The 17,985-nt window shown below is 39.9% G+C and overlaps 1 protein-coding gene across 4 annotated transcripts in view; it reads left to right on the forward strand.

The window, feature by feature from the left end:
* LOC144222077 (uncharacterized) overlaps positions 1-17,985 on the forward strand; it is a 79,128-nt gene that overhangs the window by 9,990 nt on the left and 51,153 nt on the right. For 2 of the 4 annotated variants that reach the window (XR_013332278.1, XM_077752593.1), the window contains exon 1: positions 195-456. The exons of the other annotated variants lie outside the window; for them this stretch is intronic. Coding sequence is in view for 1 of the 2 variants with exons in the window: in XM_077752593.1 (XP_077608719.1) it covers positions 394-456 (63 nt within the window). In the remaining variant the exon portion in view is untranslated. Of the gene's footprint in view, positions 1-194; positions 457-17,985 lie in introns of those variants that run through there. 4 annotated transcript variants of the gene reach the window in all.

Here is a 17,985-nt window from a genome sequence, read left to right on the forward strand (position 1 = left end):
GAAGCACCTGACGTCATGCTCAGATCACGCTGCTTGGTGTCCCAAGAACACATCGTGTTATTCTGAGCATTGCTGCCTCTGCACACGCTACTCTCTTTGCCTGAAATGTCCTTCTCATCCTCCTTCAACTTCAACTCATTTAGGACTTGGGTTGCATCTCTTCCCCAATTCCTCCCAGGCAATGTTACATTTTATTCTAAAGTGCTCTTTTTTAAAAAAAAAAAAAATTCTTTTCCATCATTTTTTAAGGTTCTTTATTTTTGAAAGAGAGAGAGAGCATGTGAGCAGAGGAGGGGAAGAGAGAGAGAGAGAGGAGACAGAGAACCCCCAGCAAGCTCCCACGCTGTCAGTGCAGAGCCAGATGCAGGCCTTGAACCCACAAACCACGAGATCATGACCCAGGCCAAAAACAAGAGTCGGATCTTCAACCAACTGAGCCACCCAAGTGTCCCTAAGGTACACTTTATGTCTCTCTCCTTCCCTCTCTTGTGTGGTCCCAGACCCCAGGATGGTTCGGCACTCCTCATATCTGCCATTGCCTGACATTGTCTGGCACATGGATGGTACTTCACAGGCTCATTGTTGAACAGCCAGAACATTTTTTTATAATTTAGTTAGAGATAAAAGGGTATGGCTGTAAGACCGCCCAATTCAACGGTCCTCATACGAAAGTCAGTTTTGTTCATTATTTATTTATGTATTAAGTAGTAAATCGTGTCCTTTTAACTTTCCAGGTTCTAAAGGGCCGAGTTCCATTTTAACTCACTTTGTACCAATTGAGTTTTACACTAACCGGCAGGACAAAGGAATTGGAATCCTTTTGAGGTGTTGCTTTGATGTAACTAAAGCAGTGTTGCCAGAATGCTGAAGAAGCTGTGGTTGGAGACCCTAAGTATAAGAGGCCAACCCAGCAGCCTTGGTTAGGTTTGTCTGTAGACACTTTCAAGCTCTGATACCTGGGACTTATCCAACTCACCTTTCCCGAACAGGAATGCTGGTGCACATGATTATTTCCCTTTGCAGTTCCCCAAGTTAGGCTTAAGCACGGGTTTCCAGAGGGACGTAGCCATGAGACCAAAATTTAGTTTTATCTTCCCTCACCCTCAGATTATTATTCTTCTTAATCTCCTGAAGAGATTTTAAGAGATTTCACTTTTTTTAATGTTTATTTTTGAGAGAGAAAGAGAGTGCGTGCCAGCAGGGGAGGGATGAAGAGAGAGAGACACACAGAATTTGAAGCTAGGCTCTGAGCTGTCAGCACAGAGCCCCGCGCAGGGCTCCAACCAAGATCATGACCTGAGCCAAAGTCGGACGCTTAACCAACTGAGCCACCCAGGCACCCCAAGAGATTTCACCTTTAATTTAATTTTTGAATAAATAATATCTTCTGTGGTTCAGAATTCAAAAGTATAGAGCACAGTTTGCCCCGCCACCTTGCACCCTGGCCATCCAGTTTCTCTCCCCATGGGCCACCAAAACTATTGCTTTCTCATGCTTCCTTCCCGAGATATTTTATGCACAGAAGGAAATATATTTCAATTTCCTACTTCCTTTTACACAAAACTTAAATTAGCACATATGGTTCTGAATCTTGCTTTTTAGGCACTAAATGGTATGTCTTATAGATATTCTCGTATCAGTACTTATCGGTGCATACATTTTTTCCTGGCTGCATGGTATCCACTGGATGAGTGAACTGTGATCTAGCAAAGCCAGTCCCGTCTTAAGAGGCCTTTGGGGTTTATCCCCACCAGTCTTTTCTATTTTATAAACAATTCGGCAGCTCTTTTAAACCTCCTTTCAAGGAGCACCTGGGTAGCTCAGTCGGTTAAGCGTCCAACTCTTGCTTTCAGCTCAGGTCGTGATCTCACTGCTCATGATTTCGAGCCCCGCATCAGGCTCTGTGTTGTCAGCACCAAACCTGCTTGGGATTTCTGTCTTTCCCTCTCTCTCAATAAATAAATAAACATTAAAAATTTTTTAAATAAATAAATTTCCTTTCAAATTTCCTACCCGGACTCTGCCTTCTTTATTCTCAAAAAATGCTGTCTCTCTTAACTCACAGAGGAAACAGAAGCCATTAGATAAAGATGCTCTCAATTTGCTGCCTCCTGTCTAGCTTGTACTTCAGACTGCTTGGGTTCCAAATAGCACATGGTGCTCAGGATATGCACGTTCTCTGGTCTCTGCCTCTTTCTGTACGCCGTTGCCATTCTTACCTTCCTTGAGTTGCCTGGAGAGCTTCTGTTAACCTTTGAAATCTGAGTTTGGCAATCATGCCAGAGGGAGTTAATCCATTGACTAACAGATGATCCATCATCTGTACCTTATTCCTCTCCCACTGTTGTACTTAGTATGCTGGTTTGAAATTTGTTTCCGGCTCTGTGCTCCCATAGGTCCGTGAGCACCTTGAGAACTAATTCATTTCAGGGTGCCCAGCACTTAACATAGAGTCTGGTAATGGAAGCTACTCAATGAATATTTATTAAATAAATGAATCAATAATGTGAAAGAGATCTAAGCAACTCTGTTATGATGAGGATTTGCAAAACAGTAGAAGGACTCTTCAACTTTGCTGCACAGTGTAGCAGAAACAGTGTGGGACCTAGAATAATCATGAGAACCCATCCTGGCCCACGGAAGCAGGAAACTTTCCCCACATGTTCATTGCTGTATCCTCAATGTCCAAAAGAATGCCTGCTGGCTCTTTATATGCTAAGAACAAGGCTTTGTGTTATGTTTGTATCCGAGTCCACTGACGACCTCTTTTATGTCAAATACTCTGCAAGGAGAAAGCTAGAACCATAACTAGAACGTTCCCAATACCCAGTCATGGGTAAGTTACCAGAAAGCCATTGAAGTAGTTTGAGTTGGACAAATTCAACCAATTACTTTTGCAAATGTATTGTATAGATTAAATTAACACATTTCCCATAGCCTCGGGTTTTTCCCAGCTTAGTGGTAATCCCATGCTTCATCTGGGAAATAAAAAACAAAAACCTCACAGATAATCCTGAGGAGGCAAGACTCTTGGCCAAAGAGCAGTAGCGTGACAATCAGGCACAGGGGCTCTGTAGATAGAAACTGTAGATACAAAGTGAAGTAAGACCTTTCCCCTACCTGGCCCGTCTCCTAGGAGGGCTCTTTCTTCACTGTAGTCCTTTGGTTGCCAGAATGCAGATACTTTCCTGCCCTTTCTTCCTCATCTTACTGAACAGTAGTAACATGCAGTAATATATATAGTTATACAGTAATGCCAATTCTCCGTCAGGTTATGAAAATAAGATTCTTCATCCTGATGCTTCTTTTTTTTTTTTTTTAAATGTTTATTTATTCTGAGAGAGAGTATGTGTGTGACAGTAGGGGAAGGGCAGAGAGAGAGGGAGAGAAAGTATCCCAAGCAGACTCCACTCTGTCAGTGCAGAGCCCAATGCGGAGCTCAAACTCACAAAACCACGAGATCATGACCTGAGCCGATACCAAGAGTCAGACACTCAACAGCCTGAGCCACCCAGGTGCCCCACATCCTGATGCTTCTGAGCAAACACCATTGTGGCCCACAGATTGCCTTTAGACCAAGATTGCATCAAAATTTCATGTTTATAATTTTTATTTCCACTGTGTTCAATAAATATTTGTGGATTGACTGAAGGAATGTTTTGCCATTAATTAGCTCTGTAACCTTGGGTAAATTTTATTTCCATTTTCTAGGCTTCATTATCCTCATGTATGCAATAAAGTTTGATTCTCATATTTTTCAAATTAATTTTAATAGTTAAAACCCTTTCTTCAAAGTCTTAGACAGAACCCAATATGTAACAGAAAGAAGTGGGGCTACTTCAGATGAAATAGGTTTGGAGGCCTTCAGACCCCTGGCTTCACCTTTTCCCTCCCTGCCCTTGTTTCTGCTCTGAGCCATTCTGCTGAGCCTCAGGTCTCTGTGAGGTACCATCTAAAAAAATCACTGCACTCGGTGATCATATATTTAACATTGACTCCCAGACTGTAAGGAAACTTATTGTCAGTTGGGACCAGAGATTCCCAACCTGCAGCCTCCTTTGCTGCTGTTGCTGTTGTTTTGTTTTGTTTTGTCTTTTTTTTTTTAAAATATGATTTATTGCCAAATTGGTTTCCATACAACACCTAGTGCTCATCCCAACAAGTGCCCTCCTCCGTGCCCATCACCCGTTTTCCCCTCTCCCCCACCCCTCATCAACCTTCAGTTTGTTCTCTGTATTTAAGAGTCTCTTACGGTTTGCCTCCCTCCTTCTCTGTAACTTTTTCCCCCTCTTTCTTTCCCCTACAGTCTTCTACTAAGTTTCTCAAGATCTATATATTAGTGAAAACTTAGGAAATCTATCTTTCTCCGACTTATTTCATGCAACCTCCTAATTCTTTGGGATTAAACAAGGTAAAGCCATCCAGGCAAATGAAAATATGAAGTTTCTTTGCTTTGGATAGTACTATATCACCTCAGCTAATGTCAGTTGATTACTTCATGCGAAGCAGAATTGGAAACTGTATATATCCTTGATAAATTAACAATGAATATGAACATGTTAACAATGAACTATGAACATGGCAACCTAATTACATTACTAACGTAATATTTTGTAGACAAAATTTCTCAATATATTATGAAAATGAGGGGGCGGGATTAATAAAAAGAATCCCGCAGGAGCGAAAAGGGGAACAATAATGATGATGAATTAATTCCATTTTCTTCCTTTTCATACAAATAAAATGAGGCAGGGAAAGGTGGAATGGCTTGCTGAGGACCTCACAGCTTATTTTGCGGCAGAATCTGCAGCAGAACACGGTGCTTGTAATATCCAGCCCAGTCCTGTTTCCCCACCATGTTGCATTTCTCTGAGTTTAAACTTTTACCTTTACATGTCTGGGACCATGGTCACACAGCTCCAGAAAGACAGAGCATCCTCATTATCTCAGTATTCATTATCTGAATTCCTGTGGTTTGAACTTGAGTAGGAGAGTCAGAGTCATCATAACCTAGAAATGTTTACTTATCAAATGACGGCTTCTAACACCCACTCAAATATCCAACTCCATTAAACATGAGCATTGATTCTCCCCTTTCAGGATCAACTCCTTTGTTGGTCTCCAGCTGATGACTGCATTTTTATACATATTTGACAATACAGTACACATATAATGCAAATCAACTACAAAGTGAAATTGAGCATCTTGCAAAAGCTATAGAATTTTTTAAGATTAATGAAAGAAGGCCAGTGTGCTTAGTCTGTAGTGCAAGAGAAGGAAAGATGTGGGTGATATTGGAGAGGTGGACAAAGGACAGATTAGGGAGGAACTTGTGGGTCTCTGTGGTTTTCATTTTCATCGATCGGACTGGGAATTTTGGAGGCCTTGAAGCAAAGGAAGTGACAATCAGATTTATCTCTAAAATTTTCATTTTGGGGCACCTGGGTGGCTCAGTTGGTTAAGCGTCCGACTTCAGCTCAGGTCATGATCTCACGGTTCGTGGGTTTGAGCCCCGCGTTGGGCTCTGTGCTGACTGCCAGCTTAGCCTGGAGCCTATTTCAGATTCTGTATCTCCCTCTGTCTCTGACCCTCCCCTGCTTACGCTGTCTCTCTCTCTCAGAAATAAATAAAAAATATTTAAAAATAAAATAAAATAAAATTTTCATTTTGACACTGGCAAATACTCTAAAATATATGAACTTGCAGTTGTATTCCTGTGATTCCATCCCATGGGCTTATCACCACATGTATGAAATGACACATATATAAGGTTTAAGAGCAAAAAAAAGGACCCAATTGTAAAGTGCAGCAAAGGGGGCCTGTGATGGTATGACAGGCGCTGTAGAAACAGACAAGGCAGGTCTCTATGTGCTGCTATGGAAAGAGTTTTAGGACCTGTTGATTGATAAGTGAAAGAAAGCAAGATATAGAACGGTGTATAAGATAGGCTACCTCATGTGTGATAAGATAGGAGATGTTTTTGTGTATGTTTGCATTTGCCTTAAAAAACCCAAGAAGTATTAAAGAAAAGAAAAGAAAAAGATACCAATGGAAGTGATTATCATTAGACAGCTGGGGTGAGAAATGCAGGAATGGATACAAGACTTCTCTGGACATATCTTTTTTTTTGTAGCATGTTGAATTCTGAACCATGTAAATGTAGTGCCTCATAAAAATAAATATGCACTTAAAAATCACTCTGGCTGCTCTGTGGAGAGGGAAGGTTGTGGGGACAGAAGACTAGAAGCTGGCAGTCCATTTAGAAAGCTACCGAAGTAGTTCAGGCAAGAGCTGATGGTGGCTGGACTGGAAGGTAGCCTAGCCGAGGAGGAGGTGAGAAGTAGTTGGTTTGAGGGCACAGAGCTAGTGGGTTTGTCGATGGACTGGGTGCAGCATGTGAAAGAAGAAAAAAGAAATCAAAGATAATTCCTAGATAGTTGTCTTGAGCAGTGAGAGGAGAGAAGATGGAGTTGGGAGAGGGAGGCCAAGAAAGAGCAAGAATCAAGAGTTCTATTTTGGACATGATGAGACCATGTTTTAAATGGAGAGGTCCACGACTAAAGAGAAATATCTAGAAGGATGAAGTCACAGAGATTCTTCCAAAGATGAGTTCAACTCCTCTGAGTTCAATTTAAAGGAGTGTGAGATCCTGGTAAAAACCAATTAAACTTGCAAATGTCCATCTTCACTTTTGTGCTGCGCAAATAAAATAGGAAAGAATGTCACTTGTGCTAGTATAGAATTTTGTTGGAAAAAAAACTAGGTTAAAATTTCTGAGTCAATCATTTGATTTGTTCTTAGCTCCCAAAGTCAGCCTATAGTTATCGTGACAGCCTACATTTTGTTAAATATAAAGCAAAATAAATATAGTTTCGCTATTTTTATTTCATTATTCAAAATAAAGTTCAAATCAAAGATTTGTCGCTATTTCATATGAAATGTTAAGCGGCCCTTCTCGAAGTGGCCTTTCCAGTGTCCTGAGCAAAGTGCAAACAAATGTAATTTGGGAAACAAATATAAACTTTTTCTCTTGGTCACTGAGTTCACATCTTTGTTAACAGAGTAACTTACTACATAACCTGGATTGATAATGGGGTGGGAGGTAGAGTAACAATTTTTCCTAATTTACTTCTTGAAAAGTTAGTAAATATTTTGGGGTAAGAATACAGAACTGCTTTCTTAAGAATTCTTCCTTCAACTATTAATTTATCTTTTGTATGTTTACCTGAGTAGGACAGATTTTTGGAAATGGTTCACTGTTAATATAAGTCAGGGTGTTATGAGCTGTGCTTGCTGCAATGCCCGGTGTCTCAGAAAGTTCAGGATGCCAAAATAAATTACTATGTGGCTTAAACAACAAACATTTAGTTCACAGGGTTCTGGAGGTTAAAAGTCTCAGTTCAGGGTTTGGGCAAGGTCAGGTTCTGATGAGACCTCTCATCCTGGCCGTGTCTTCCCATGATCCTTCCTCCGTACCCTTGGGGGGGGAGGCGGGGGAGAGACCTTGTATATTTCTTTCTCTTCTTATAAGGGCACTAATCCCATCATGTAGGCTCCACCCTCATGACCTAATCTAACCCTAATTAGCTCAACGTCCCAGTGTCACAACTTCAAGTGCTGTCATGTTGGGGATTACTTTAACATATGAATCGGGGGTGGGAGGGACGGGAACATTCAAGTCCATAGCTCTCAGCCTGGAATCCCCCTCAGTTTGGAAACCCTCATGCCTCCAGGTGCCTGAAGTGTTGGCTACTGATAGCTTACAACTGAGTCCTCCCAAGAACTTGCCAGAAGGAAGCTGCCTCCCTCAAGTGTTAAGTCCCCTCTCCTTGGGAGGCAAGGGATGGTGCAATGAGGAAAGAATACAAAGAGCCAGACTCTTGCCTCAATATGGGACAACTTGGATGAGCCCTCCCCCCTTCCTGAACTTCCCATGAGGGCAACTGAGTCTCTGTCCTGATTCCCTCACCCCACCCCACCCTCCGGCCCCCAACAGGCATTATTCCCCAACAGACTTCCTGCACCCAAGTCTCAGTCTCAGCCAGGCCTAACCAGAAAACACTGGAAGGTCTAATTAACAGCATATTCAAATGATAAACAGCCACATCATCCAGATTTCTCTACATTTTGTGTAGGTCAAGGCGCAGCATAAAAGGCAAACGTTGTGGAGTATAGAACACACTACTGGACACTCCCCGGGCTTGCTTTCTGCACTTGGCATACATCATACCCACATTTGCGGAAGAGGAAAACCTATCTTAGGTCTGTTTGGCACCACATGTTTTTGTCTATCACAGGGAGTAGTCTCTTTGTGCATTATAACGGATTTCAGAATGCATTACAATAAGAGAGAACCAAGTTTTGATCCCATTATGCTAGGATTTATTTGTGTTTCTTAAAGAAGCATAACAACAGGAAGCCAAATTTCGGTCCTGGTATTCTCAAAAAAAATGAAGAGGAAGTAACAAAATGGAATAGCCAGTCGGGCAGCTCTCCTGAAGAATTCCCCAGCAGGGGTTTTGTGGCTCCATCTAAAAAACATGACTTAGATGCTGAGCTGATTTATCATACACATAAAAATTCCCAGATCGTAGATTTTTCTGCTAATTCATTTCTGTCATCTTAATTTATTAGGGCTTCATTCAGTTTTCAAGATCCTTTATGACCATTAGTCAGATTTTTAAAATAGCACCGTGCAGGCAGGATTTCACAAAGAATATTCAGGCCCTCCTTTCCCCCCTTGTCACTCCGCCGCAGCTCCACATTTGGAGAAGTCCAGAGGGTTTTTTTTCATGGTACCAAAGTAGCCTCATTTACATTCAGAGATTTAGTCACAAAGAGAATTTGTCTTCAGGATTCTCTTTAATTTTTTAATGGTAATTTCTCCATTTATTCCCCCTTCAGTGTTTGAATTTTGTCATTCTTTGTTAAAAATGGTTTTGTTATGGGGGTGCCTGGATGGCTTAGTCAGTTGAGCATTTGACTTTGGCTCAGGTCATGATCCCTTGGTCCGTAGGTTTGAGCCACGCATTGGGCTCTGTGCTGACAGCTCAGAGCCTGGCCCCTGCTTCAGATTCTGTGTCTCCCTCTCTCTCTGTTCCTCCCCTGCTTGCACTCTGTCTCTCTCAAAAATAAACATTAAAAATTTTTTTAACCTTTTTATTATGTAATTATAGAAAAATGAAAAGTGGGATCAATGAAAAATTATCCATAATCCTGTCAGCAGAATAAACCTTAGTAGTTGACTGACATCTGACCTTTGCCAAAATAGTATACATACATAGCATTTACAATTTTTACAAGGTACATTCATGCCATTTTATCATTTAGCTTACCGATATATAATAAATAGTGTCCATATCAGTAAATACACTATCAAAATATTATTTAATAGATGCATAATAGTTTATAGTTTGGACATCATAACCCTACTATTAAACATTTACATCGTTTGCTTTTTTTAACTTTTATAAACAATGTTATCAATGGACATCCTTGTAAATAAATCCTTGTACTAATAACTAGTTATTTCTCTAGGGCAGATACTTAGAAGTAGGATTTCTGAATCAAGGAGTGGGCACATTTTTAAGATTTTTTAAAACTCTTATTGCTAAACTGTTTGATTTATATTCCCACAACGAGTGGTTGAAAATGTCCTTCCCCTATACCTTTGTCACCCTGAGTATATCATTCTTGTTCATCTTTGTTAATCTAATAGATGAAAAGTAGGATCCTGTTTTTAGTTGCATTTCTTAGATTTCTAGTGAGACTGAATTTTAAAAAAGGGTTTACCGACCATATAATTGCTGTTTTTGTGAACTGCCCATTCATGTCCTCTTAATGTAAAATATTGAACTCTATTATTTCTTTTAATGGATTTTAAGAGCCTATCTATACATGAATAGACATTTCTCCAAAGAAAACATACAGATGGCCAACCGACACATGAAAAGATGCTCAACATCACTGATTATCAGGGAAATGCAAATCAAAACCACAATGAGACATCACCTCACAACCTGTTAGAATGACTAAAATCAAGAACACAAGAAACAAGTGTTTACAATGGAGAAAAGGGAACTCCTGTGCACTGTGGGTAGCAGCGCACACTGGTGCAGCCAGTGCGGAAAACAGTATGGGGGTTCCTCAAAAAGTTATAAATAGAGTTACCATGTGATCCAATGCCACTACTGGGTATTTTCCCAAAGAATAACACTAAAAGATATATGCATCTGTATATTTGTTGCAGCATTATTTGTAATAGCCAAAATAAGGAAACATATAGCTACATACATATAACACACATGTATCTTAAATACATAAAAGAAAATATATGTGTATAACACACATATATATTGTATATATATTACACACATATAATATATATATATACCTATATATATGTGTGTATACACAGGAATATTACTCAGCCATAAAAAAAGAAATCTTTCTATCTTCAACAATGTGGGTGGACGTAGAGGACATAATACTAAGTGAAATAAGTCAGTCAGAGAAAGACAAATACTATATGATTTCATACAAGTGTGGAATTTAAGAAACAAAACAAAAATGAGGCAAACCAAAATCCAGACTCTTAATTATAGAGAAAAAAATGATGGTTACCAGAAGGCAGGTGTGTGTGGGGATGGGTGAAATAGGTGAAGAGGACTGAGAGCACTGAGGAGTGTATAGAATTGTTGTACACCTGAAACTAGTATAACAGTCTATTCATTTTACTGGAATTTTTAAAAAGTTTAATAAAATTAAGGGTGCCTGGCTGGCTCAGTCAGTTAAGTGTCTGACTTTGGTATAGGTCATGATCTTATGGTTCCTGAGTCCTGAGCCCCTGCTTCAGATTCTGTGTCTCCCTCTCTCTGCCCCTCCCCTGCTCACAGTCTATCTCTCTCTCTCTCTCTCAAAAATAAACATTAAAAAAAGTGTTTTAACTTTAATAAAATTAAAACTTTTTAAAAGATCATACATACATGTATATTCTACACATAGAATTACATATAGTCCAACGTGTTTTTCCGAAGTTTGTCTTAATTTTAAATTTAATTTTCTGGGCATAAAGGTTATCTTAAGTAGTCAAATGTATTGATTTTTTTCTTTATAATCCTGCCTATGTTGCAGTACTAAAAAGAAAGATATTCTGTACCCAAGATTGTAACCCAAGAGAAACTTTATTTTCTCCCAGTTTATATATTTATTAAAAACTTATTTACATTGCAATCTTTAACCTACCAAACTTTTGGTTATAGCAGGGGGGTAGGAATCTTTCTTTTTTCCTATTGTTTAGGCAATTATACCAACATTTATGAAATGATACATCCTTTCTTTGATTGAAGTGCTATTATTAATATATAATACATTTTTTAATGTTTTATTTATTTTTGAGAGAGAGAGAGAGAGACAGCGTGATCAGGGGAGGGTCAGAGAGAGAGGGAGTTACAGAATCCGAAGACAGGCTCCACGCTCTGAGCTGGCAGTCAGCACAGAGCCCGATGCAGGGCTCGAACCCACAAACCGCGAGATCATGCCCTGAGCTGAAGTTAGACGCTTAATTGACTAAGCCACCCAGGCGCCCCAATATATAATACATTTTTAAATTTAAATCTGCTTCTGGACTTTTTATTCTGATTGCGTGTTCTGTCTGTGAGACAATGCCTATATTATACTTTTAATCAGTATCACTTTATAATGTATTTTGACATCTGATATGATCTTGTGATTTTTTTTATTTAAAAAAAATTTTTTAATGTTTTATTTATTTCTAGGAGAGAGAGAGAGAGAGAGAGACAGCGTGAGCAGGGGAGGGTCAGAGAGAGAGGGAATCACAGACTGAAACAGGCTCCAGGCTCTGAGCTGGCAGTCAGCACAGAGCCCGACACGGGGCCCGAACCGCGAGATTATGCCCTAAGCGAAAGTCTGACGCTTAACTGACTAAGCCACCCAGGCGCCCCTATGATCTTGTGATTTTTAAAGACCATGTTATCTTTAATGTTTAACTACTCTTTCAAAATGTCCATTATTCATACATATTTATTCTTCTATGTATATTTTTTTACTTTATTTTCTAGAACAGTTTTAGGTTCACAGCAAAATTAAGAGGCAGGTACAGAGATTTTCCTTATTCTCCCTCCCCTCACACATGCACAGCCCCCCTCGCCCTTTATCAGTCAACCCCATTGGTGGTACATTTGTTACAGTTGATGAACCTATATTGACGTATTTCTGTCCTACGTTTTGTACTATATTACACATAATATATTCTTTCATATGTTTTTTATGCTAATTTTGGCACATTTCCTCCTCCTCCCCCGACCCCAGATCCTTTGGGGTTTTTAATTGGGATACCAAACTTATATGTGAATTCAAGAAGAAGTTACTCTTTGCAATATTAAAATATCTGGAAACAGAGTTAATCCTTCCATTTATTAGGTCTTTGATTATGACCTTCGATCAGGATTTATAGATTCTTCTCTTAGCCTAGCATATTTCATGTTAAGCTCATTCTTAATGTTATTATTGTTAAAAAGGATATTTTCTCATTATATTTGTTAACTTATACCCCGCCTATTGGCTCATTTTAAATTACAGCTGATTGACATATTATTCACATAATCTAAAATGCATCCTTATTTAAGGAGTGCATTTCAGGTCTTTTTAGTATATTCACAGGGTTTTTGCAAGTATCGCCACTGTCTACTTTAGAATATGTTTGTCACCCCAAAAAGAAACCCCATGCCAGTCAGCAGTCACTCCCCATTTCCCCTCCCCTGCCCCTCTGTGTCTCTTCATTAGCTGTTTCTAGTCTGTATTTTTTATCATAAAACTAATCATAAGTATAGTTTCCTGAGTTCTGTGAGTCATTCCAGTGAATTATCAAATCTAGGGGAGTCATGGAAAACACCTGAGTAATAAATAACAGCTAGTTAAGCAGAAGTGTGGATGCCCTGGGCATCCGAGGTACAGGTGAAGTCGTAGGGGCAGTCTTGTGAGGGTTGTGCCCTTAATCTTACGGGGTCTGCACTCTCTCCAGGGGGTTGGTGCCCGCCTTCAACCGCAGTACATCAAACTCTGTCTAAAGCACAAGCTTCTTTTCATGTGCTTTTTGAGCGATTGTATGTTGGCTTTGGCGAAAAGTCTACTTAAATCTGTTGGCCTTTTTTAAATTGGGTTATTTATCTTTTTATTGGTGAGTTGCTAGAATTCTTTATATGTTCTGAATATCAGAGGTATCCGGTAAATCAGATATATAATTGGTGAATTTTTTTTTCCATTCCATCTGTCATTTTTTCACGTTCTTGGTGGTGTCCTTTGAAGCAGAAAAGTTTTAAAGTTTGACGAGACCCCATTTATCTATTTCTTATTTTGTCATTTGTGCTTTGGGTATTGTATCTAAGAAACCATTCATTACCTAACCCAAGATCACAGAGATTTACTACTACATTTTCTTCTGAGAGTTCTGTATTTTTATCTGTTGTTTTCAGATCTATGATCCATTTTCAGTTAATTTTGTGTGTGTCGTGAGGTATATGGATATTCAGTTGTCCCAGGGCCTACCCTATTGACTTTTAAATGTTTTGTAACTACCATCTGACGTTAGTTCTAATAGATTTAATGCATTCTCCTGTTTTTTTAAAGCAGATAATATTATGTATAAATGATAAATTTGCCTTCTCTTTGACAATATTATGTACCTATTATTTTGTCTTCTCAGATGTTAAAAAAGTAGTGGTGATCACATCATCTTTGTACTATTTATTCTTCACATTAATGGAACTGTTTCAAGAATTTTGCCACCACTAAGTATGACACTTTGCTCTTATTCAGTAATAAATGCCTTTAAGTGTCTGCTGCTATATCTATATTTTACCGCTACTGATATAAACTGAGGATACATGGCATTGTTGTAAAACCTCCTTAAAATTATGCTTAAGAATATATTGTTATAATTTCTATTTGCATATGGCTTAATATTTATTGGAGGGGAGTCCCTTTAACAATCATTTTTGAGGAATGTTTTCCTGCCATATTTATCCACAGCAATTTATTCTCCATTAAAAAAAATAAGGCCTTCTGCATAAATGGAAATATGGTGTTTTTGACTCTATATAGAAGAGAATGCATTTCTTTTAAATACTGTAGTTTTATTTTAAAAGTAAATCAGTTCATGAACTTGAATGGATAATCGACAAACACTGTTCAGATTTCAAAAGGTACAATATAGTACATACTGTAGAATAAAATCTCTTTTTCATTCTTATCCTCTGGCCAACATGTTCTTCTCCTTGCAAGCAATTCTATTAAAAAGGAAGAAGCAGGGTTTTTTTTTTTTATAAAAGAAATACACCCCCCACACACATACACATGTGCACACAAAATATATGTAATATATACCAAATATATCAAATATTTACATGAGAAAAACAGTGTGCTGAGCAGTCCTAAGGAGTCAGATGGGAGGCAAAGATTTGATGAAGAGTCTGGTCACAAAAAGAGAGAGAAGTTGAGAAACCCGTTTGGTGTTTTTCCGATATTGTCAGTTAATAGTTTTTATTTAAACTCCAAGTTCCTTTTCTCACCAAGTTACAGCAAGAGATAGATCTGGAATCCAAGCCACATTAACTGCGTTAGATCCAAACGTCTCCCACCTCAGCTTCCCCGACCTCTGATAGGAACCGTGCATTCCTGAGCTGCAACCCATCAAGGGTACAAAGTGACAAACCAAATTTCTGTACCAAATGTACAAAGCTTCTTCAGTTAGATGGGAGAAGCTTAAATAAATCAAAATCACGGTACAAAAATAATTCAAAAGCCTTTCCCCAAATAACATTTGTATTGTGTTGTAAACAACTGAACAGTCATTGGACCCCGGGGTGATTGGTGCGGGTGGGCACCTTGAACCCAGCAGATGTAATGCAGCCCCAGGACTAATAAAGCTGTGGCCAGCAGAAGGGTTGGGGGAGGAAGAGTGGAGCCTAGGAGGTGGGGGGATGGGAGGCATTAGGGGAGGGGGAGGAGCTGATTCAAGCCAACCAAACTCACAAAAGGCTGATTTATAAACAGAAATGCCATTTGTTCATTAACCAGCACAAGGGAACTAGAGGAGTGCTTTATACATTCTGCAGAAAAACCCAACATGCTGTTCATTGTGCACTAGAGTAGAGGGGGTAGGGACCAGGATTGGCTGCTGGGGACAGGACACTACGGCCAGCAAATGCAGTTCTCTAGCCCCTGCACAGTGTTGGGTGAACCCTCATACATGTTATCCTTTGGTCTCTACTTTTTCTTAAATTTCTGTCTTTTCATTCCAGTTTCTTCTTTCAGCACATTCTTCCTTCCGACAGACCACGGTAAAATCAAGTGGGTAGAGTTACTCCACAGTGTTACTAGACCGAGTCTCTTGTAGTCTCTCCTCTCTCCTCAGTCCTTAGCGTGGGGATTTCTGTGGATGGCTGGGACGTAACAGCAACATAATGTGGTGGTCACCTGCACAGGGTTTGAGCCCCGTGGCCTTAATTCCAATCCGGGGCTGGCCATTTGCCAGCCATGTAACCTCCCACGGTTATTTCATTTCTCTCCTCCTGGGAAAATAGAAATAACAGTACCTGGTTCAGCGAGTCATCGAGAGGACTCAATGAGCTGATTCACGTCGAACACCAAACATTGTGCCTAGCATATGCAGAGCACTCAGAAACTGTTAGCGGTTCGTATTGAACCTACTCCCCTCTACCCCTGTTGAGTTGTAGTTGTTTATGCTCACAGAGAATAAGCTATTTTTAACTCTTTGCCCAGATTAAGAAAAAAAAAGTCCACTGAGAACAATTTGATTCAGTGAAGTCTGAAATGCCTTCAATGTTTCAAAGAGATGCAATTTTCTTTGTATTGCTTTCAAATTTGGATATAGTACAACCCCAAATACATGGAGAATAGGGGAATAAATAAGTAAAAATTTTAAAGGAAGAGTAACTAAAAAACAGAGGGAACGTCATGGAAAAATGCAATTTGTAATAAACAAGTATTTCTGTACCCTGTTATTCTTCTTGCTCCTATCCCTGCCTTTCATAACTGTTTGCAACGCAGCAACCAAAATCATTTTTGAAAGACAAAGTTAGATCTTGTCATTTCTCTGTTCAGAATCCTCCAATGGCTTCCCACCTCATTTGAAAGGCCAAAGTGTCCACAATGCCCTATAAGGCCTTACATAATCTGCTCACCCCCACTCCTCACCCTGTCTCTCTGACTTAACCCACTCTCCCTTACTCACCACAGATCTCAGTGGACTCTGCTGCTCCTTAACCATGTCAGGTACTCCCACCTCAGGGCCTTTGCACTTGTGGTTTCCTCCACCCAGAATCCTCTTCTTCCAAGTCACATCTCCTTCTTCAAATGCCACCTTCCCTGACCCTCCCGTTTAATACTGTAACTTCTCTCCCATCCCCAGCACTGTGTAGTCTCCTTTCCTGCCCTGATTTCTCTATGGCATTTCTCTATCTACTTACTGATTTATTTTGTTTATAATCTGTCCTACCCCCACCCTCTTCCTGCCTCCTCCCCCACAATATCAGGAGAGTTTGAGTGTTTTCCTTATTGCTGCACCCTAACCCTTGGCATGGCGATGGCACTCTCCGTGGGGTGAATGAATGATTTCTTGAATGGTGCTAGGGGCTTTTACGTGTGTCACCTCACATATTTCGGTAAAGATCTGATTTTCCTAATAATACATCACTAAATAGTAGCCGTTATTATAATTACATATTTTTATATTCAACAATTGCCGTTTGCTGAAATTAAAAATGGACTGAAAGCATCTTGAAGTTCTTGAAGCCGGAATTTGAAAAACACTGTTTATTCTAACGTGTGGATGTCCTTTAAAGGCATCTTACATAAGACGGAGATTCAGAGGAAGAAGTTGTTTTTAACTTCTCTACTCAACATGAATGACATGCTGCTTCTAAATTACAAGAAATTATGAATTTCCACGTAAAGTTTAAGTTGACCTTTCCTAATTTCAGCATGAATTGCCCGACCCCGAAAAACGATGTTTAAGTTTGTGCGAACGATGCCGCGTAGCCGCAGCGTGGGCCCGGCGGTCCCTGCCACTGCCTTGTGGGAGAGGGGGCCAGCCTACTGAATTTCTGGTATCCGTTACAGCGATGACATGAAAGAAATGTTTGTAAGAACAAATGTTTGGTTCCAGGCTGCAGCCTAATTTAATAGTGTACTTGAAAAAAGAAAAGTGGATGATTCATTCCAAAACCCCTGGGGAGGGAGGGGTGATTGTAAACCATTTGGAAAAGGGGCGAGAAGGCCTAACGTGAAACTAATGCAGCAAAGCTTCAACAACAACCGAAAAGGTCTTGCCTGAACTCGATGGAATGCTGGGTTTTTTTCCCAGAATGGCTTTAGCTGGGGGAAGGCTATTAGANTAGTTTCAGATAATATGAAGTATGTGGATGAAATATCACCCTGGAGGTTTTCATACTTGTGGTTTTTCTTAAGGCGTCAGATGTGATTGTAATTTTTTTAGGGGCCACGGCCCTCAGGAAATTTTTATGGAAGAAGGAAGAGACTTTTTTTTTTTTAACAGAAACTAACATTTAAGACACATCAGCCATCTAAGTAGGTGGAGTAGACAGCTGTGGGCAAGACCCCAAAACCCCTCCCAACGCTTGCTTGTTGATGCCTGAAACTTTGAAAACCAGGAATTCATTTTCTGGGACTAAGATTTCGTCTGTTGAAACACTAACAGGGGTGCCTGGGTGGCTCAGTCGGTTAAGCATCTGACTTCGGCTCAGGTCATGATCTTGGGGTTCGTGGGTTCGAGCCCACGTCAGGCTCTGTGCTGACAGCTAGCTCAGAGCCTGGAGCCTGTTTCAGATTCTGTGTCTCCCTCTCTCTCTCTGACCCTCCCCTGCTCATGCTGTCTCTCTCCTCTCTCTCTCAGAAATAAATAAAACAACATCATCATCATCATCA

The sequence above is a fragment of the Crocuta crocuta genome, unplaced genomic scaffold (assembly GCF_008692635.1).
Source record: "Crocuta crocuta isolate KB4526 unplaced genomic scaffold, BGI_CrCroc_1.0 scaffold190, whole genome shotgun sequence".
In the NCBI taxonomy this organism is placed as follows: domain Eukaryota; kingdom Metazoa; phylum Chordata; class Mammalia; order Carnivora; family Hyaenidae; genus Crocuta; species Crocuta crocuta.